At 52.1% G+C, this 21,016-nt stretch overlaps 1 protein-coding gene across 5 annotated transcripts in view; it reads right to left on the bottom strand.

Annotated features, from left to right (window-relative positions):
• DNM2 (dynamin 2) overlaps window positions 1–21,016 on the bottom strand; it is a 79,465-nt gene that overhangs the window by 1,748 nt on the left and 56,701 nt on the right. For all 5 annotated transcript variants that reach the window (XM_087816723.1, XM_016207919.2, XM_087816722.1 and 2 more), the window contains exons 13-19: window positions 18,192–18,243; window positions 12,609–12,722; window positions 7,273–7,382; window positions 5,412–5,523; window positions 4,697–4,861; window positions 1,814–2,046; window positions 562–813 (exon numbers count right to left, since the gene is read on the bottom strand). In XM_087816723.1, the coding sequence (XP_087672849.1) occupies window positions 562–813; window positions 1,814–2,046; window positions 4,697–4,861; window positions 5,412–5,523; window positions 7,273–7,382; window positions 12,609–12,722; window positions 18,192–18,243 (1,038 nt within the window). The remainder of the gene's footprint in view (window positions 1–561; window positions 814–1,813; window positions 2,047–4,696; window positions 4,862–5,411; window positions 5,524–7,272; window positions 7,383–12,608; window positions 12,723–18,191; window positions 18,244–21,016) is intronic.

Below are 21,016 nucleotides of genomic sequence, written 5' to 3'. Positions count from 1 at the left end.
GACAGGGAGGGGGAGACGGCAGTGAGGCTGGAAGCAGGGCAACGATGAGGACCCAGGCCCCACTACCCCCTCCCAGGTTGCTGCCCTTTGCTAGATGTTCTGGATGTTGCCAGGGTGACGGGGATGAGTATGCCAAGCCTAGGTGTTGGTAGCCTACAGTCACTGACTTGATCTGTAACCCTGGGCAAGTCTCCCACCCACTCTGGACCTCAGGTTCCTTACAGGACAAGTGGGGAGAAGAGAGCTTGGAATGCACAGTGGGGAAAGGCAGGGCAGGTTGTCATGACTGATACATCTCCTCTGTAAGGAAGCAAAGGCCAAAACCAGGGGAAGAGGCCCCGTGTGAGGGTCCCAAGCTGTGTGGTCGATCTACCTGCTCAGGCAGGAGATAGGCCTGGAGCTTTGGAGTCATCTGACTCCACCACTCCGTGACTTCAGGGAGTTGACTTGGCCTCTCTGGGCCTCAGTTTCCACACCAAATGAAGATGCTGGCGACTTACACTCCCTGCAGGGTGCAGGCCAGTGGCTCTAAATGATAGGCAACTAGGGGGTCAACCTTACCTGGGCACTCCGGGGGGGATGCCGGGTGGAATCCGAGGGGGTCGAGACGGGATCTGAGGCGGGGCCGAGAAGGGGTCATTATTGGCAAACACACTCTGGGGTATGGGCCGGGATGGGATAGGAGGCGCTGAGAAGGAGGCTGCTGCCCCCACTGGCGTGGGCATCAGGGGAGGCCCTGGGGTGGGGCCTCTCACTGCTGGGGGCCGGCCCGGAGGGTGCACGCTGGACACAGGTCGGCGCTGCGGAGTGGGGCTGTGGAAGAAAGGATTTGAGCTGGAAACAGTGGGCAGGAACACCAGCCATGCCAACGAGGCCACAGAAGCCAGGGGTGGGCTGGGGCTGCTGGCCACAGTGGCCTCCTCTGTAATGGGCTGGCATCAGCTACCACCCAGGGAAATGTGCATGAGCACCTGGTCCTGGACAAGGGGCAGTGCAGGTCACTGGGATCCTCTGCTCACCCCCCAAACCTGCAAGAAATGGCCATTCTCCTGCCCCAAACCTGTCCTTGGCCAAGGGCTCCTGCTTCCCTCTGACCTCGCTTTCACAGACATTTCCCTCTCACTGGCCCATTTTGGCCTCACTACCTCCGTACTTACTCCAAAGTAAAAAATCCTACCAGAGCCCAGCTCTGCCCTACAATTCAAGTCCAGATGCCTCCAGAAGCCACAAGCCTCTGTCCCATGTGCCCCACAGGCTACCCCCAGGCCTAAACACCCACTGCTCCCCATGCTGGATGCTATGTCCTCTCCCTACGTAACTCTGGGGTTCCCTGAGGTCTCAGTAGGGCTGACAACTTCTATGAGATTTCTCTGACCTATCCTCTCTTTTCCCACTACTTGCCTGACCTTCTACTAATTAGGTTTCCCTGCCTGATGCTCTGAATTACCCATACCAGGGTCTCATTTCTATCCAACAGCTCGGGGTCAGTTGGAGGGGAGGAGATGTACTGGCTATGCCCTCTATTTGCCCCTCCAGATTCTCCCCCACCCACCATTCTTGGCTGGTGTCACCCTGGGCCTCTTGCCCTCTCTGGCTTCCATTTGGGCTGAAGGAATGGAAGGCACCAGGAGACAGTCTGGCCTTTAACCCTTCTTTCTCCCAGTCCCTTCAGGCTGAGGTCACTGTGACTAGCTCTGGGTGCTGTGCCACCCTGGTTGGGCCCCTTTACCCTACCCACCCATGGGTTGGGAGAGGAGCTAGAAACCCGCAGGTAGCAGCCTCTGCAGCAAGTGGTTGACCAGGCCTCACAGACCTGTGGCTGCTGGTGCTCTGGAGCCAGGTGTCATCAACAGGTGGGGGCACAGGTGTGGACACAGTGCTGGTGCTGATGTCCCCGATGATGTTGAGCGCCTCCTTGAGTGCATGGTACATGCGCAGCATGTCATCCCGCCGCTGGGCCTGGTCAGCTGACTCCTCCATGAGGCTGGTCTGGTCTGCCGATGAATATAGGTAGGCCAGCAGCTCATGGTGGATGAAGGCCTTCGTCTGGGGGCAAGCGTTGGAGAGGTCAGGGTTTCCCACCATACTGACCATGAACTCAGCTGACCATTGAGACTGGCTGGAAAAGCATCTACCATACTAGGTAGGGCTTTCTTTGTCTTTTATTGTAGAACGTGTAAGATGTTTAAAACACTGGTGAGCTTTCCATCTAGCTGTCTTCTGAGTTCCTTAGGGATGCTTTCAAGTGTTCATCCAACACATTTCAGGAAATTCTTATTAAAGTTATTCCTATAAGCGTATCTCTTTTATTACTATCTTTTCTGCTATCATTTTGTCTTCAAACTGGCTTTTGTTCAAAAACTATAGCAAGTCCTCCAATAATGTAATGTAGTTCAATGTTGAATGTCATTTAATCATATCATTGATATGATGTCCTAGGAACCTTTTATTTATACCAATTAGTCTATGGTGTTTTTGTGTTTTTTTGTGTGTTTTTTTGTTTTAATCCTCACTCGATATTTTTTCCATTGCTTTTCAGAGATAGTGGAAGGGGGAGAAGAGAGAGAGAAACATCGATGTGAGAGAGACATTGATTGGTTGCCTCCTGCACATGTCCTGACTTACCAGGGCAGAGCCTACAACCAAGATATGTGCCCTTGGGCGGAACTGAACCCAAGACCTTCAGTCAGCCAGCTGACGCTCTAACCACTGAGCAAAACTAGCTAGGGCTATGGTGTTTTTAAAAAATTTAAATATAGCCTGGCTGGGCGTGGCTCAGCGGCTGAGCATTGACCTAGGATCCAAGAGATCTCAGTTCGATTCCAGGTTGGGGCACATGCCTGGGGTTGTGGGCTCAATCCCTGGTCAGGGGTGTGCAGGAGGCAGCTGATCAATGACAACTCTCTCATCATTGATGTTTCTCTCTCTCTCCTTTCCTCTCTCTGAAATCAATAAAGATTTTTAAATTTTAAATATAGATGGTATACCATATTAGTCATATTAGTTTCAGGTGTACATCAATTAACCTTTGGAAAAATTCGTTTCGTTAGTTGTCATTTCACTTAAAATCACATAACCTATCCTATCCACAATGTTAATTGAGGACTTAATGCACTAGTTTCTGTTCATTACTTTTATACATTGTTCCTGAATCCTCCACAGGATACAGTAGTTTTTCAGTTTCTTTTCTTGGGGTTTCTAGGTAACATATCATGTGTACATGAGCTTCAACAAATAGGAATACCTCTAAATTATTTTTCCTAACTGCAGTGGCTAGTAACTCTATAAGAAAGTTAAATAAAAGTGGAAATGGCCCACTTGTTCTTGATTTTAGAGGGGATGCTTCCAGAGCATGCCCATTAAGGTCAAGAGTGACTTGAGACTGAAATACATAGATTCAGTGGATGGATATATGACACATCATAACTAAAGACTCCCATACATTATCTATATTGGAAATCTTCTCAAACAAACTTTCAACATCTGCAAAGATGACCATGCTGGATAATTTCTAAATGTGAAATTATTTAAATTTAAACATTTAAATTTTGAAAAACTGGTAAAAGGAAAAATAAAATATAACCTAAAGGTACAGCAAAAACTCCATTGTCCACACTGGCCTCCTTAGCCCCCATGAATTCCCCTTCTAGGGAGCAACTGCTCTCACCAGGTTCTTGTACAAACTTTCAGAGATGTCTGTACATACACAATATATAAGTATTTCACCTCCCTTTTTATATAAATGGAACCTTCCTGTATATAGACCTGGAAATATTCCTCATTCTTTTTTTTTTTTTTTTTTGCAAATAGAATGGATTCTATTATAAGGATAGAGATTTCCAATCTTTGGCTACTACAAAACAATGCTGAAAAGAATAACCATGTATATGCTCAACTGGCATGTGGGCAAAGTTCTCTATGGAAGAAATTCCTGCAAGTAGAACTGCAGGGTTCAAAGCATATATGCATTTTAAATTTCAGGCTGCAGAACCATTTCTATCATAAATCCCATCAATATGTGAAGAATATTCCAGGGTACTCACAAAACTTAACACTGGTCATCACTAAGAAGGAGATTGTGAAGAATGGAACAAAAGGGAAGGGACATGGGGTTTTTGCTTTAGGCCCTATCATAGCCACAACACAAATCAAACCTGGTCTATATAGCTTCCTGAACACCTGCTGCCAAGCCGGAGGCCCGACATGGGAGACATTAGTACAGCTGTACTCTACCAAAGAGAAGAGTAAATGAGAGACCCCGGGAAGGTAAGTAACACTGAAAGTAAAGGTGGGCTGGGCTACAGGCCATCAGGAGGCCAAGGCTGCCAACACAAGGCTACAGTTGGGGACAGCCTCAGTCAGGCTTTGAATCCCACCTCTCACTCAGTGTTGGGGCAGGTTTCTTTACTCCTCTCCTAGCAGTCCCTCTCTTATGGTTACTGTAAGACTAAAAAAAAAAAAAATTATTTAGAGGAAGCGCATACATGTGTGAGCTTAAATTACCTGAAAAATGGGAGAGTGAGCCCTGTGTGGCCTGTACCTTCCAATTTCACAGAAGAGGCTGGGAATCTTGATTTTGGTATTTAAAAGGTGGTGACTAAATTTTTGATTTTATACAGTGTTTAGGCCAAATGTGGCTGCGGCCAACCCTCGCCCCTCCCTATGACTGGAGGCCCTGCAGGGGCCAGACACTTACGTTGTTGATCATGAGGTGCATGATGGTCTTTGGCATGAGGTCTCGGATGGACTTGTTGATGATGGCCACGTAGGAGTCCACCAGGTTGCGAATGGTCTCCACCTGGCGCTCCAGCTGCGGGTCCATGGAGAAGGTGTTCTCCTGCCCTCCATCCTCGTTTTCTGCCTGCAAGGTGGGAGGGAGGCAGTGAGGGGTGACTGTGGCCTAAGGAGAGTGTGGGGAGCCCCGCTTCTCTGGAAATTGCTTGCCCTGTCCAGCCCACAACCAACCCTACAGGGCTGGTCCCTGATGGCCATGCCGGCACCATGTGGGCCTGCCTGACGCAGGCCTGATATGCCTGGACCTGGGGTGACCACGGTCCAAAGCAGGTAGATCCTCTTACTTGGAGATGGAAATGACATGTTAATTTGGGGACCAAGGGTGGCCATGTTCACTCTACTTCAAGTAGGAGAAGGGAGAACGAAGCAGATGGGTCCCAGCCCCTATTCATCCCTGTCCTTGGCTTCAGTTGGAGAACATTCTGGGCCCTGATGACAAAATCCTGCTCTACCTTTCCGCTTGTTTGCTCGAGGGTATGGGCTACCTGTCTTCAGATAGTTCTGGTAAATACAGCCTGGAAATGACCCATCCTGTGAGAACCTAGTGCCCTTCCTCTCCCAGGCGGGGTCAGCTCAGAGGAAGGTGTCTGGCCAGGCAGGGCGAGGCAGCTCCTCACCTGGTCCTTCTCGGGGTAGACGCCAGCTCGGAGGAATGAGGCCTTCCAGCTGTCCACGTCTTCCTGGGAGTCACAGGCCAGCTCGATCTGCCGCAGGTCCTTGTAGACATTCCTGTGATGGGAAGAAGAGAGGGGCATATGCTTGACCTTGACCGTGGGCCCAGATCAGGTATGGTGAGCTCTGGGGTCTGAGTGACAGGGATTCACATGTGACCCAGAGACTCATGACCAGAGGCCCCAGGATGGTAGCAGCATCTGTACCCTATCCTTTTCTCACAAGGTAGGCATGGCTGAAACTGCCAAGCTGCCCCAAAGTCTTTGTGTGAGATCTGGGTTTGAGGTTAGGTATTGCCCAGTGATGGAGCTCTGGCCAACTGGTGGTCAGTGAGTGGCTGCCCTGAGAGATTTCTGGAAGGAGTTGTGAAGGGAGGGGTATGCCTTTGCTGCTCCTCCTCCTCTTCCCTGATGCCCACATCATCAGGATGGCTGCAGTTGGGCAGCCACCTTAGACAGAGAGGAAGAGGCTGAGGAATCAGGAGGACCTGGGCCCAGATGCCTGTGGAGCTGCTCCACCTGCCCTGGATGGTAGTCTTAACTTTATTTACATAAAAAAACAAAATATCTATCTTGTTTCCGCTACTATTATTCTGGGTTTTCTGAACTCCTAAATAATATCAGGTAATATCTTCAACCCCTTGCATAGGGGGACACAGGGCCAAGGTGGTGGGACAGTTGCCCGGTATCACTCAGCCAGGAAAAGCTTCCCAACAGCTCTGTCCCACTGCAGAGACTGGGTTTTTCCACGTACCCGCAGGGATTCTTGGGTAGGGGAGGTGGGAGGAGGGTGAGCCTAAAGAGCTATAAAGGTTTTTGGAGCCAGCTGATGGCCAAAGTAGATCTTGAGGGCAGTCCAGGAAAAAGCAGGAAAGCGCTTTTCTTACACAAAACAAGGGGATCAGCTGGAACTGGGGGTACAAGCAAGCAGTGGGGTGGTAGTCATGGGGCCAGCTGGGAGAATGTCAATCACCTGCCAGGTGGTCATGAACAGCCTCAGGGTCTTGCCTGCCAGCTAGCCCTTGACTCAGGTGGTCCCTGGGTGAGGATGTGTGTGTAAGTCTGCAGAGAGATCCTCCCTTCCTGAGTTGAGAAAAGTCCCTTTTCTTGCGCTAAAGTCTCCCACCAATGCCCTATGGGACAGATTTACTGAGAGCCTCCTGGTCACCTCTCTTCTCCATCTACGCTCACTCAGGGATCTCATTTTGTCTCATTACTTTAAACACCACCATGCAATCACAACCCCTCAATTCACATCCCTTCCTGGAGTTCATTCCCGAACACCATACTCTTGTACCTACCTAGCTGCTTCCCAAAGCCACTCAGGCCTCTCTCCCTCAGCATGGCTAACGCAGCTCCCTCCCTGCTGGAGCTCAGGGTCACCAGCAATGCCTTTCTCTCTGTCCACATCTACCAGGAGTTTGATCAACTCTATTGGAATATGCCCCCTCCTCCTCTAAGCCTCAGCGCCACCTGGGTCTAGACCCACCATCTCCTACCTGGACCTGGTTCCCTGCCCTCCTGCCACACCCCCATGTCTGTTTCTCCCATGGCCACCAGAGGGCACCTGAGTCAAGTCCTGTCCCTGTTTAGAACCCTCCAAGGCTCCTACATCACTTCATCAGTCTCTGCACAGACAAGTCTTCCCTGACCACCCATCAGAAGTGCCCATGGCATTTTTGTTTCTCACCTGACTCCCTTTCTAGAACGTGATACCCCAGGGCAGGGACTTTACTCGTCAAGTGCTCAGCGGGTGCTGCTGAATGACTGAAGGAGGTCTCCACCCTGGGACCCCATGGGTGCTCACCTCTGTTCTGTGTTGAAGATGGCGAAGACATGCTTGTTGGACATGAAGCCCTTCTCCACGTCACGGATTTTGAGGTTGTCCAAAGGCAGCATGTACTTCTTCTCTTTCTCCTGAGGGTGGAAGGGCAGGGGTCACCCTGTGTTGTTTAACTGAAGACCTGAGGATGCCCAGGGCTGGACTCTACTGCAAGGACCACTACCAACACCTGAGGCTCCCCATGTTAGTTACTTTAGTGAGATTAGCTCATCCACTACTGCTGCCCCAGTCATGCCAGCCTCCTTGACACTTCCTGAACATCCTAGGCAAGCTCTCACCCAGGACTCTTTGCACATCTGGGAACTTTGCTGGGAATGCCCCATGCCTTATGGCTCCTTCCTTGCCCCTTTTGGGTCTTTGTGCAAAGACCTTCCTTGCAACACCTGCCCTGACCCCACCCCAATTTCCCCTACCCCCCACTTCTTTCCCCGTGAAGCTTCCCCTCACAACATAACACAACAACACAACAATATATCTTGCTATTGATCTAGGCTGCTGTCTGTCACCAGACTGACTCCTCAGTTCCTGGAGGGCAGGGACTCCTGTCTATTTTGGTCACTGCTGACACACAGTGGATACTCAAAACTGGCCAACTCTGACTCTACTCACAATCCAACCACTTCTCCTCTCCAGGCTAAGGGAATGAACTGTTAACTCAGATATGGTCTCACAATGAGCCTGAAAGTGAGTTACCACTATGCTCCCATTTACAGAGGAAAGACAGATGCACTAAGAGGGGCAGGCAGGGGATGAAGAGCGGGGGCTGGGATTTCAGATGATCCAGGATCTGGAAAGCAAGGCCCCACCGAACTGATGCCTAAGTCTCAAAGCCACAGAATTGCCACTTGCTTCCTAAGGGCAGCCCCACTTAGGAAGTACTTACTGATGGCAGGGAGAGGAAGTTGAGCCCTGGAGCCCAACACTCACCCACAGTCATCGCAAAGCACCTATAGGACTAGCACATCATTGTTAGTCCTCACAGTAGCTATGTGTGCAAATGTGCTTGCATACACTAACCGGGTTTTCAAATCAGGAAACCAGAGCATGGTGTCAAGGTCCCCCAGCTCCCACGCCCACCTGACCCATGGTAACTCTCAAGAACTGATGTGAAGTGTTGTTCCTCCATCAGCTCATGAAACCTTTCCCCATCCCTACCAGGGAAGCATCATGCTCAGGTAGGGAAGCTGGCTGCCCAGGGCCACATAGCAGGCAGAGTGGGCCACAGAAGGATATGTGCCCCCAAAATATGTTCTCTCCACCATTCTCCCAGCCTTTTACCTCCTGGTAACTTTGGAGAAGACCTGCCCCCTCATCCAGCAGTTCACTTCTTTCTATCTGTCTTGTCCCTATCTGCCAGAAAGCCCTAGAAAGAAGCCCAACATGGTTGCTGCTTCCAAATTCAAGAAAAAACCACAGTGATGGAGGGGAAGGGGGTCAGGAGCTCCCTGGCTGGCAGGGGCTGACTCAGAGTTTCAGGACTACAGACAGGGAGACAGGAGCTAGTGGCAGGCTTGGTGCCAAGTGTGGGTTGTCATTGGGCACTAGGAACTCAGACCTCTGCCCCTCCCTGACCCTGTGCCCTTAGGCAAGCCACTTCCCCTTAGTTTCTGCATCTGTCAAAGACAGGAGTCTTGCCTTCTTTGTTTGAGGTGAGGATTGACACTTTGTGAGAAAGTGGTGATCACTTGCCAACCGCAGAGCTAGTGCATACAAGATACTAGGGGTTTTCTTTTGTCTGCGTCTCTCATGCTCCAGGATCAGCCTACCAGGCTCTGGGGAGGGAGGAAGCAGGACACAGCGCTTCTCCAGGCCAAGCTGCAGTGAGGCAGGGAGAGGGACCCAGTGCCCAGGAGGATGGGATCCCCCTCCCCCACTTCAGGCTTCAGACTTGGAGGCCAAGGGAGGGAGGGTGGTGAAGAAAAGGTATACCAGTTGTCCCAGGCAGTTTGGGGGGCTTTATAAGAGTCCAGGGCAGGAATTCCCTGACTGGAAGTTTGTGGAACAGCCTTCACTGCCCCCACCCTGCCGCATCATGAGGCAAGAAGCCTCTAGTCAGCCTGCCAAGCCAAGTAACTGAGTCACAGTCCTTTTGGACCCCGAGTGAGACGCCACATCTGGAACTGTTTATAGTGTTCTGCCCAGAGCACAGTGGCTGCCTTCCTGATGCTGCCCCGCGCGCGCACACACACACACACACACACACACACACACAGCCTTGTGTGCACCCGCCCCCAACTCAACTGCCAAAGAAAGCGTCTCCCGCACGCAGAGGCCACAGACCCAAACCCTCCTTCCCACCCGCCCCCTCCTTAGGATTTCCTGAAAACCCATAACTCTCCAGATGAAAGCCAGCCCAGCCTTGCCACGTCAGAAAAGCTAGAGCGCACTGTCATAGGCGGAGCACTGGCTTCCTCGCCTGCTCAGAGGTGCCGAAGCGTGGTGGCCCTGTTGCCGCCTGGGGGGCCCACGGGATGGACAGCCAGCCCCGCCAACCCAGTGTTCAGACTACCTGTTCAGGGGGCTCTGAATGTGTACAGTAGTCTGCACATTGGTTAGGCTGGGCTTGGGCCAGCGGCACGTCGGGACAGGGCCCCCCCAAACTTCCTGCCACCCCCACAGAGAGGCAGACTCCGAGGTGAGTGTCACTGCCCACCCTGTTTCCCACCGGGGTGGAGACTCAGACAGAAGGTTCTGGAGTCCAGAAAAAGGGTCTGGGTGGGAGAAAAGGCTCCAGGGAAGGGCAGAGGGAGCCCAATGCTGGTCGGGGGGCCCTGGCTAAACCATCCCTCTACTCCTACTTCTTGCAGTAACCACCTCGTTTATTTTTTTAAAATAAAGAAATACAAATGTCCTGCCCCTCTCTGAGGCTTCTCTATGGAGGCCTGGCCCCAGGGGTGGCCACCATGTGTGACTCTGAGGGTCCCGGCTGGGATCCTAACTTGGGCAAGGCCACAGGATTTCGCTCCCGCCCCTCCAGATCTGAGCCCACTTTGTGTCTGGGGCACACAGAAGGCCCCTTTCACAGGCCTGCTGGTTCTCATTACCACTGGGTGGGCATTCAACCCTCCTCCCAACACTTCCCCTGCCTCTGGTCTGGGGCCCCAAGGGAGAGTCTTGGGCTCCTGCTTTCAACATCCAGGTGAAAGGTAAATGAAGGGCCTCTCTTCAAGTTCAAGAAGAGAAGCTCTGAAAACTGAACTTGCAATGGTGCCAAGCAGTGAATCAGGCTGGGGGTTGGACCCAGAAGCCCCTCTACAACTGCCCAAGGCAAGCACCAGGCCCTGGGGACCCCCAAACCCAAAGGCGGGGATCAGCCTTGAGCTTGCCTGACAGCTGATGAACCACAGATCAGGCTGGGTTTCAGACTGCGGGGGTGGAGAGGGAAAAAATGTGAAAGCATCACCCCACCCCTCACCCAGCCATTTTAGAGAACCGATGTGACCATGAAGGTTCCTTGAGGAATGCCTGGTCTCACCCTTCCCCAACAGCCAAACCCCATGAAGCTGTGGAGTCCTGGACAACCCCTTACCTTTGTTTAAAAACAGCTACACAAACACGGTCCCTCCCCTTCAGGGGACTCAGAGCTCCTGAGGTTTCCAGAACATTCCAGGGGTGAGTATCTAGACTTGTGTGGAGTAGGATGATTTCACCCCCAAACACCCTCCATTTGAGGAACCCACATCTGGCCTGGGCTGTGGGGCAGTGGTCTAGGGTGGGACTGAGGTGCTTCTCTGGTCATGGAGCTTATGCCCTATACCCACCCACGGGACCTCTTCTCTGCTCTGTGACACAGGGCAAGTCACTACATGTAAACTCAGTTTCCTCACTGACAAAGTGTGAGGATTTCCTGAAGAGGAGAGTACCCTCCACGTGTGGCCTTGGTGGGCTTAATAAATAAGAGCCACCCAGGGGTCCCAACAGATCTCTACCTGCCTTGTCTCTGAACCTGGGTAGAAATAGGCACAGTTGGGCCCAGGTGTGGCTGTCGTGGGATAGGGTCAGTTGCCACTGAGGCCTCCAGTGTGGGCCATTTCTAAAGGAAGGTCCTCCCAAATCCCTGAGGGGAGGCTCCAGAGAAGCCTAACTTTTCCTCCAAAGGCACCTGGGCTGGGTTGGTGGGTAGGCCATCCCAGATGAGCAGGACACACAGTGGCCACGTGACTAGATTCTGGGCAGGAACACATGAGCAGAGATTTGTGTGCATGTTCTCCGTCAGGCCCTTATTTCCCTTCTTGGGGCTGCTAGAGGCCACTTGGTGATGAGCATGGGGGCAGCTATCTTGGACTATATCGGGGAGCAACGTGTTAAGGTGGCAACAGGAAAAGTGAAGCCTAGGCCCTGGTCAGCCTTATAGCACAGGGCCACCAAACTCACCAGGGACACATATGAGAAACAGATTTCTGTTTTGGTAATACTGCCCTGGCCAACTGGGAGAGCCTATGGGGCGCTCAGAAGGCAAACCAGGAAAATGACAGAAACACAGCGCCCCTTGCTAGTGACCCCTTGGCCCACAACATTGGCAATAGGAACCAAAGGAGTGGCTTCACTCCCAGGCCACTTAGCCAGTTACGTTGTTCCATTAGGGGAACTAGGTGAAGAAATGGGCCACTTAGGATGGGAAAATGGGCTGGAGCAGAGGCAGAGGAGGGGCCTGGACAGCAGTGCCAACTGGGCCTGGAGTGGGTTTGCTCATACCCCACCCCTACTTCCCGTTCATGGAGACCACAGCTCAAAGCAGCAGACCATACCACTCCCTGAGGTTACTGCTCCTGGTACTGGTTCCATGAGGCCTCCCTCTGTCCTTCTGATCAGGACAAGCATGTGTGCAATGTTCTAAAGACAGCACCTCACAATAGGTAGGGGCCATTCTTCCCACTTTACAGATGAGGAAACTGAGGCCCAGATAGGCTAAGGCCCTGGTTGAGCCCATGTAGGTGCAGACCATGGAACCCTAGCACTCCAGCAGCCTGGCTGTAAGCCTGAGTCATTGATCCCAGGCTGTGTTCCCCTCGCTGTGCCTTTGGAGGCTGGGGTCTGTTTCCAGACTACTGGTGGCTCCCTCCCCCATCTCCCTCTCCTCCATCAGGCTGGACCCCAGAGGGGATCATAAGGGGCTGGGATATGATGCCTGGCATACCCTCCAGCCCTGGCTGTTACCATCCTGATGAGCACAGTGGTGCTCAGGGAACCTTTCCTGAATGAACAAGTAAGTGAATGAATAAACAAGTGAATGAACAAGTTAGTGACAAGTGAGCGACTGCCACTCTTGCCCTATGGCCCCAGCCCCACCAGCCACTCACCTCATCATCCTTGTACCAGGACAGAGACTCGGCCGTCAGCACAAACCAGTATTCTTTGGAGCCGCCCTTCATGAGGCTGATGTTGTTGATGGTCAGCCAGCCCCTGCGGATCACCTGGGGAGAAGGGCACAGCTCAGTGGAGGACCAACTGCCCACCCCAGCCCACCCCCAGTGCAGCAGCCAGAGCCCTTGATCCCAGCAAGGAGGGAAGCCAGGGACGAAGACAGAGACAACTCCAGCCCAAAGACAGCCAACCCACCCTGGCCAGGTAGCTCAGGTGGTTAGAGTATTGTCTCAATATGCCAAGGTTGTGGGTTCGATCCTGGCCAGGGCACATATGAGAATTAACCAATGAATGCATAAATAAGTGACACAACATATCGATGTTTCTCTCTCTCTCTCCCTTCTTCTCTCTAAAATCAATTTTAAAAAAAGACATTAGCCTGGATGGCGTGGCTCAGTGGTTGAGTGTCAACCCATGAGCCAAGAGATCACTGATGTGATTCCCCATTAGGGCACATGCCCGGGTTGCAGGCTTGATCCCCAGTAGGGGGCGTCCAGAAGGCAGCAGCCCATCAATGGTCCTTTCTCAGAGATGCTTCTCTCTCTCTCCCTTTCCTCTCTCTCAAGTCAATAAAACATATTAAAAAAAAGACATTAAAGAAATCAACCAATGAATGCATATGTAAGTGGAACAAACTGATGTCTCTCTGTCTTTCCTTTCTTCTCTAAAATTAATCAAGAAATAAAAATTTATTAAAAACCCCCACAAAGATAGATAACCCAAATTTGCCTTGTTGCAAGCACTTCCCACTGGAAACCAGTGTGGGGCACTTGTGTGGACAGTCACTGAGTCACTCACATGCCTGGCCTGGGGTGACAGGGAACCAGGCCCCTGGGGTTAGGTTGAGTTAGCACAGGTGGCAAAAAGTATGCCTGCTGAAAGGGACCCAGAGGAGGGAACCGGGCTTGAGTGTTGAGCCACAAGGAATGTGACATTGGAGGAATCGTCATTATTTTAGTGAGAACTTGGGCCCTGCCTCTGGTATCTCTGGAAGGTAGCTGTCAATGGAGGGCTGGAGGGATCACCCACACATGAAGTAGTTTTTTTTCTCTCCTTTCAGGAGTCAAACAGCAGAGAGTATCAACACTGTCTTGACTCTGCTGCCTACTCTGTTGGCTTATCTGATGGCTCACCAGGGCAGGTGCTCAGCAGGCACAGGTACCTGCTTTGACAGCCCCTGCCCTGGGGCTCCCTTCTCCACAGGCTCTTTTCAGGGTATGAGGATGAAGGGACACCGCCATCCAGAGTGCTGGGGGCCAAGGTTTGAGCCCAGGGGACCTGCAGGGAATATGTCCCATGCTGGACTCAAGCCCTGTAGTCCCCACTTTTCTCTGCCTGACACATCGGGCTGAGAGACCCCCTGGATGGTGGTCATCAGGCAGTGGCTGTCATTTGAGTGAGAGGCAGAACCCAGGCCGGCGCAGCGGACTCACCTGACAGCTAAACGCAGGCAGCCTGGGGGACAACGCTCTCATGTTCCCTGGGCCATGGAGGCATGTGTGGGCCAGAGCCCTCCCACCACTTTGGACTGGGGACCCCGCAGCAATGGGAGGAATATGGAGGCACAGGCACGACCGCCTGGGGCCAAGGCAGCAACAGACTATGCCTACCTGCAGAGGGTAGGCTGCGAGTGGCCACAAACAGCTGGTGCTGGGAACCCAGATTGGGGTGGGGCAGGAGTACCCTATATGGGGCTTTGGGGATGCTTCTGGGGTCCACATGCTTTCCTAATGGGCATCAGGAAGGGCATCCTGCCTACCCTGACCTGACCCGAGGCTGCCAAATCTTATCAGAGTGACCAGCTCCCAGGCCCTCCTGGGGCCAGACTTAGGCTCTGAGCCTCAGAGCATAAAGACGGAGGTGGCCACAGAGAACCTAAAGACCCCTGCACCACACAGAAGCCCCTGCCCAGGATGGAGATGGCCTGAGATGCCACCTAAAAGCCCTGATTAAGGCCAAGGGCATAGACTTCTTCCCCTCTGGGATGACGAGACAGCATTTTGGAGTCTTTCAGCCATCAGGAAGCAGGCAGTGACCTCTGGCACCTGCCCAGCCACAGGCTGCCTGGTGGGCAAGGGGGCAGAGGCCATTGGCCCCAATAAGGTCATGGTATCCTCCCTAGCAGCAGGATGACCAACTCACCTCAGTTTGCCCAGGACCCCGCAGTTTGGCACTAAAAGGTCTCAAGTCCTGGGAATACCCTCAGTCCCATGTAAAGCAGGAATGTTGGTCATGCCGAGGGCAAGGCTGGTCTCCAGACTCAAGCCCAAGGTCTTCCTGCCTATGACCCAGGAAGAAGCTCCTGAATCTGGCCACCACATCCTCCAGCCCCAGACCTTCGGGACTCTGCTCATGTCTACTCCTCTACTCCCCTAGGGATAGTGGGGCCTGCTCTGGGTTACACACAGAGTGGGTGTTTCTAACCTTCAGTTCAGTCACTGACCGACAGCCAGGGGAAGGAGAATGAGGGGGGTGGGAAGACAGTCTCTGTCAGTGCTCCCCAGAGAAATCCTCTTATGGGTAGGCCTCTGTACTCCTGGGCCCAACCTGGGCCCTAGGGGCAGATGTGCCCCAACCACCGCTTGGTGGCCTGGCTTGCCTGCCTCCACCCTCAGTTAGCAGTGGTCAGAACTGGCAGGAGGGGTTCTGGCTGTGCTGCAGGGCATGTGGCCATAAGGTGGGGGCCATACCAGGAATGGCACATCTGTGTTTTGGAGCAGGAGGCTGCTAGTCAGACCTGAAGAAGGCCCCAAGGTCCCTTCTCCCTCGAGTCACCTAGAGAGCTGCCCTCATGCGAGCCCAACTAGGGTCAGAGACAGAACCCCACCCCGGGAAGACGCAAGCTGTGGGTGGCAGACACAGGCGCTGAGCCTAGAGAAAAAGGGTGCTTGGGACTCCTTATCCAAAAGCCGGACTTTTGCCCAAGGGGACTGGGCTTAGAACAATGCGGGATGGGAGCTGGGTAGGCAGGGGAGACAGAAGAGGCAGGCAGGGCTCCCACGCTCCAGGGTGCACAGCAACAGGCATGCTGGGGTGGGAGGAAGAGCCACAGGGACAGCATGGGCAGCAGACAAGAAGCAACACAGCTGGGGCCCACAAGCAGGGTGGGCCAGCCTCCTCCCAGGTGAGGGTCCCAGCCCCAGATGCCCAGGCAGGGACAGTGACCACAGCTGGGAAACCCAGGGACCAGCCATGCACATGGCATGGCTGGGCTTTGTGGCCAGGGTGTGGAATCCAGCAGGAAAAGAATAACCAAACCTCTCGGGGTGTGGAAAGCAGCAGCCCCCTGGACTGTTTAGAGGCAGGAAATCATTCCAATTCCAAGGGGGTTGGAGGCAACATGTGGGAATCCAGGGCCAAAGACAATCCATTCTTCCTGTCTTCCTCCCAAGCTTTGGCTCTTTCTGTATCGTTTGAGAGAATTCTAGGCCCTGGGCATAAGTGAGGCCCTGGCACAGGATCAGCTCAGCTACTGGGAAGATCCTGGGGTTGCCAGAAGATCCCTGCTAGAGGGCAGCAGTGGGATCCAGTGCCTCAGTGGCTGGTGGTGGGAGACAATCCCAGAGATGGAGGCCACTGTTAGGGCTGGAGGCCTAGGCTGTGCTCTCCAAGGTGAAGAGCTAGGGCTCAAGCCAGCTGCCTAGAGGCAGGCACCTTGAAAAGAGCTCAACTCTCAGACTTGAGCATCACCTGCTCCGCCCTGGGCTGGACCACACAAGGAGAGGAGGTGTAACCTACAACAGGGATGGCAAATACCACTCATTTGGGGGCCACACCCATCAATAGATAGGAGCTGCCTGAAGTCCTGTGATAAGAATTCTAGGTGCAGTGGGAAAGAATGCTAGGGTCAACAAGTGATGTCTGCCTCAGGCAAAGCATAAGGGATGGGGGCAAGTAGAACAGAAGAACCTAATCCACCATGAATCTGCCATGGAGGCAGGAGAGCGGCAGCATCCAATAGAGTTCCCCGATCAATTAATTAGTCATATCTGTCATGGACTATGTCACATACAAAACTATCACGTGGAAAAAAATTCCCTGGCCAGTTAGTCACATCTGCCATAGAATGGGGAGAGGTGACATGCTTAGGAAAGAATGCCAGGATTGGTTAGCAGTGTCTGCCATGGGCACATGACAGGGGAGAGGCACAAGGGAAAGAGTGCTAGATCGATTAGTAATGCCTGCCATGAGCGCAGGAGGGGGAAATTTTCTGCACCGTGATGTCTGCACTGGAGACAAAGTGGTGGGAGTGGCAAGTTCCAGCAGAGCTTGAGCAAAATTTTCCAAGAGACATGTGAGGGGAGGGAGGGAAGGGGTTTTAGCCAAGTATTTGCCATCCCTGACCTATAGGAAGCCAGGTCCACATGTCAGTAATAGGCTGGAGGGGTGGGCCTCCCACCAGGGCAGTGGTCAGGTTAGTGTCTGTGAGTCAGCTTATGCACAAGGCAACAATGACATCAGGCATAGGCTGCAGCAGGGGGTTTTAGGTTAGCTTGATTTTTAGTTGTTTTTTTATTTAGAGGGGAAGGGAATGTTAAGAGGTGGGGGGGGGTCTCCACCACCACTGCATTCTCTAATGTTTGCTACCACGCTAAGTGGGTACTTACCAAGATCTCCCCCTTTGAAAAATGCATAGTTAGGTAAATCAAAGAAGAGCAGGCAGAGGAAAAGAGATGTAAGGGACATGAGGGGACGGAGAAAAAGCAGGAAAGGGACAAAAATGGGAAGAGAGAAGAGCAGAGGGGAAAAAAAACAGCAAAAGAAAAAAATTACATGCTATTAATTATATTCATGGTGTTAATATTTAATTCATTATCATCTCCTGAAACAAAAAAGCAACAACATAGGTATCAACAAGCACACACAAAAAAATCATGCAGTGGTTACACCCTTCTTTTCCAGAGGGCTCCATAATCGTGCAAAATAAATAGCAGAGCCCCTGCCCCTGTCCCCGCATGATGTGAAGAAGCAGGGGACACTGGGGGAAAATTTTGGAAAGATGACGATTTTCTCAAAAAAAAGAAGTACCTAACACTGGTAAATATAAAGCTGTTATTTTACAGGCCAATGGCTGGGGTACAACATGAAGGCAGAAAACCCTGCATGTAGCTTAGGGTTTTTCCACATTTGGGGTCAAACCACCCCAGGCCTCCCCAGAACTCATCACAATACAGCCTCCCACAGGCTCCAAGTCCTTGGGGTCAAGAACCCAATGTGGCTGAAGACACAATGGGTGATTGGGCTGCCCTGATGGTCAAGTTCTAACCATGGCCTTGGATGTTCAGACAGGGCTTCACAGGTTTGCAAAATCTGCCCCCTAGGCCCTGTTAGAGCTTTGGCTCTCAGACCAGTTTCTCGAAGCATCAAAGCCTAAGTGGACTCAAGAGGCTGCAGGGGTAAGGATCAGGTGAGGCATGTACATGCCAGATGGCATCACAAGGCTCAGTGGTCCCTTAGTGCCCTCTTGCCCCTGCCCCCGCCCCCAAGGGTGGAGCTGCAGGCCCTGAAGGGGTGGCTACCTGGTTGGGAATGGCTCTCTTCTTGTTCAGCTGTGTGCTCCTCTGCTGGGCACTGAAACCAAAGCACAGAGAGAGAGGCTCATGCAGGTGAGATGCTGTGAGGGACAGGGAGCAAAAGGCCCTCATGGCCCAGGTGGGGGGTTTTCCCCACATGAGGGGGCCAGTGACAGTTAAGGGCAGAGTCAGAAAGACACTGCCCTGCACACAAAGGGCTACCCAAGGGAAAGAGCTCAGGTTCGTGGAACAAGAAAATGTATGGAGTTAAATTGAGGCTTCTAGGCTCTGATCTTAGCCACTCCTAAGAGCATCGGTTACTTCCAAAAGTGACTGGGTACTGGAGCCTCCAAGAATGGGCATGAGAAACTGGATTCCCAGGTGGCTCAAAGTTAGCCAGGCTGTTTGGAGGTCAAAAACTTGAGGCTTGCTCCCACTCTCAATTCCTACCCCCCAAACCCAGCACCAAGTCCCAATTAGCTCTGACCATGTCAGACCTGGGATATCAGACCATGGGACAGCTGCTCATCAATAAACATCATTCAGCTTGGATGGTTCCTGCCCCAAACCAGAAGACAGTTAAGGTCAACACAGTCTGTTTCTACAAGGTCTCTTATTTATCTATAGCCCCAGATCTCTTTTCTTCTTAATCTATCATGTTTCCTGGCTCTCTCGAGCCAGAAAATGATGAGTGCTGATGAAGGTCACATATCTTGCACCTACTTAGCTCACTTGTTCCTCCTAATGTCATATCTTACCTTACTGCTTTAGCTGGAACTTCCAGAACAATATGAAAAGGCAAACCACGGTTTCATTCTTTTACTCACTGTCTCTAGTTCAAGTTGGCTGTTGGATAAATTGAGTGTGTGTTTGTATGTGTGTGTGTGTACACATGCACAAAAGGAGTAAATTTCTGTTCCTTGATCAGTAAAAGTTAACATATTAAGAATGGAGGTGGAATTTTATCCAATAACTTTCCTAATGTTCAATGAGTTTATTACAGGGCTTTTGCTTTGGGCTGTTTCAAGTGTGGAGAGGGCAATGGAAAAGCAGTCCAGAACTTCTAAGCAAAGGAAGAAGTTTGATTAAAAGTGTCTTAAGAACGCCCAGCCCGGCATGGCTCAGCGGTTGAGCATCGACCTAGGAACCAGGAGATCGCGGTTCAATTCCCAGTCAGGACACATGCCGGGGTTGCAGGCTCGATCCCCAGTCGGGGGCATGCAGGAGGCAGCCAATCAATGACTCTCATCACTGATGTTTCAACTCTCTCTCCCTTCTTCTCTCTGAAATCAATAAAGATATATTTTTTTTTTAAAAAGGGGGTCTGAAGAAGACAGCTAGAACCAAGCTAAGCCATGCACCGCAAGGCCTGGGTGCTAGAGAGGTCCCAGCTACTTCCTAAGGGCTTCCTTATTCCTTTTCCTGGAAGCCAACATAGCTGCACCTTTCCCTTGCCTGCACCCAATCAGAGATTTCCCACTGCCTTAGGGGAGTTCAAAGCCCTCCCCTAGGCCTGCAGGGCCCTCCTAGTGATGGGGCCTGGCCTCTCACCTGCCCCTTGCATTGGTCTCCCCACTCTCCTGGCTTCCCGGCGATCTTTCCCTGTCTCTAATGCTCTCTGGGGTACCCCACCCATCACCTGGTTGTCAGGACTTCCTTGGGAAGGTCTCTCCAGGATACTTCCCTTGTTCCCCTTTCACACAACCCCTCATCTACCCTCTTTTCCAACTCTCATTTTCTCTGTGACAATTTACTCAATGACAATGTGTCCCCAGCTTGTGGGCTCTGAAGGGACAGGACCCAAGTCTGGCTTAATCACTAGTCCAAAGGCTCTGAGACAGTGCTCCACGGCTGTTCAGTGGGATCCTGGGATATCCCACCGAGGTCTGGGGCCCTGGTTTGTATGTATGCTGGGTGGAGCTGGCACCCTGGGCCCCACCCCCAGCTGTTCACACACCAGGGAAAAGGCACACAGCAGGCAATACCCACCAGGTCACCAGCTGCTCAGTATAGTAACAGCTGGGGGAGGTGGGATGGCGCAGGAATCCAGAGGAAAGAGTGGAGTGGTCAAAGGAAAAACAGGAGAGATTGTGAGAAGGAACTGTGGATGAAGTGTGAGAAGCAGAAACATCAAGATGAGAAAAACAGAGCAAACTGAACAGGGAGGACCAGTGTTTTCAGCCCACATACAACTGGATGCTGAGGATAGGAGCAGTAGGGGCTGTTTCCCAGGCTCTGAGAACTGCCTGAGGGGTGGCCCATTGCCTATACCCCCAGCCCACCCCCAGCAGGGGCCCGAAGTTTCTGATCATGCCTTTATTCATTCATTCTACTCACCTACTATGTGCCCAGCACAGAACAGCTGCTCAATCAACTGTGCTGAATGCACTGATAAAAACGTCCTACCCAATAACTACTTAGCCCAACAGAGAGACCCCTGACAGAAAGACCCTCTTGCTGCATGCGGTATGCTAGCCCAAGATTGGGCTCTAGCAGGCTCCTCCTCAAAGATGCCTCCCTGAATCCCCAAGGCCAGGCCAGAAGGCTACCCTTTAGACTCCTATGGGCCCTACACAGTCCCTGCCCCAGCAATGACCACACTGTATCTTAACTGTCTGGGTGCATGTCTGTCCCTGGCACCGGACCATCCTTTGAGGGTGGGGACCTAGGTCTATGCTTGCTCGCTGCTGTGCCACAGACCTGGCACAAACAGGGTACAACAAAAATATTTGCTAAATGATACAATGGAGTCGGCTACCAATGGTCTGTTATTCTACTAGGCTCAGGCAAGAAAACCTTTGTGAGCCACCAGAACAATCCATGTGACACTC

The sequence above is a fragment of the Miniopterus natalensis genome, chromosome 4, assembly GCF_054644295.1.
Source record: "Miniopterus natalensis isolate mMinNat1 chromosome 4, mMinNat1.hap1, whole genome shotgun sequence".
NCBI lineage: Eukaryota > Metazoa > Chordata > Mammalia > Chiroptera > Miniopteridae > Miniopterus > Miniopterus natalensis.
Note: the sequence above shows the minus strand (reverse complement) of the source record. Positions and strands in the feature narration are given on the sequence as shown.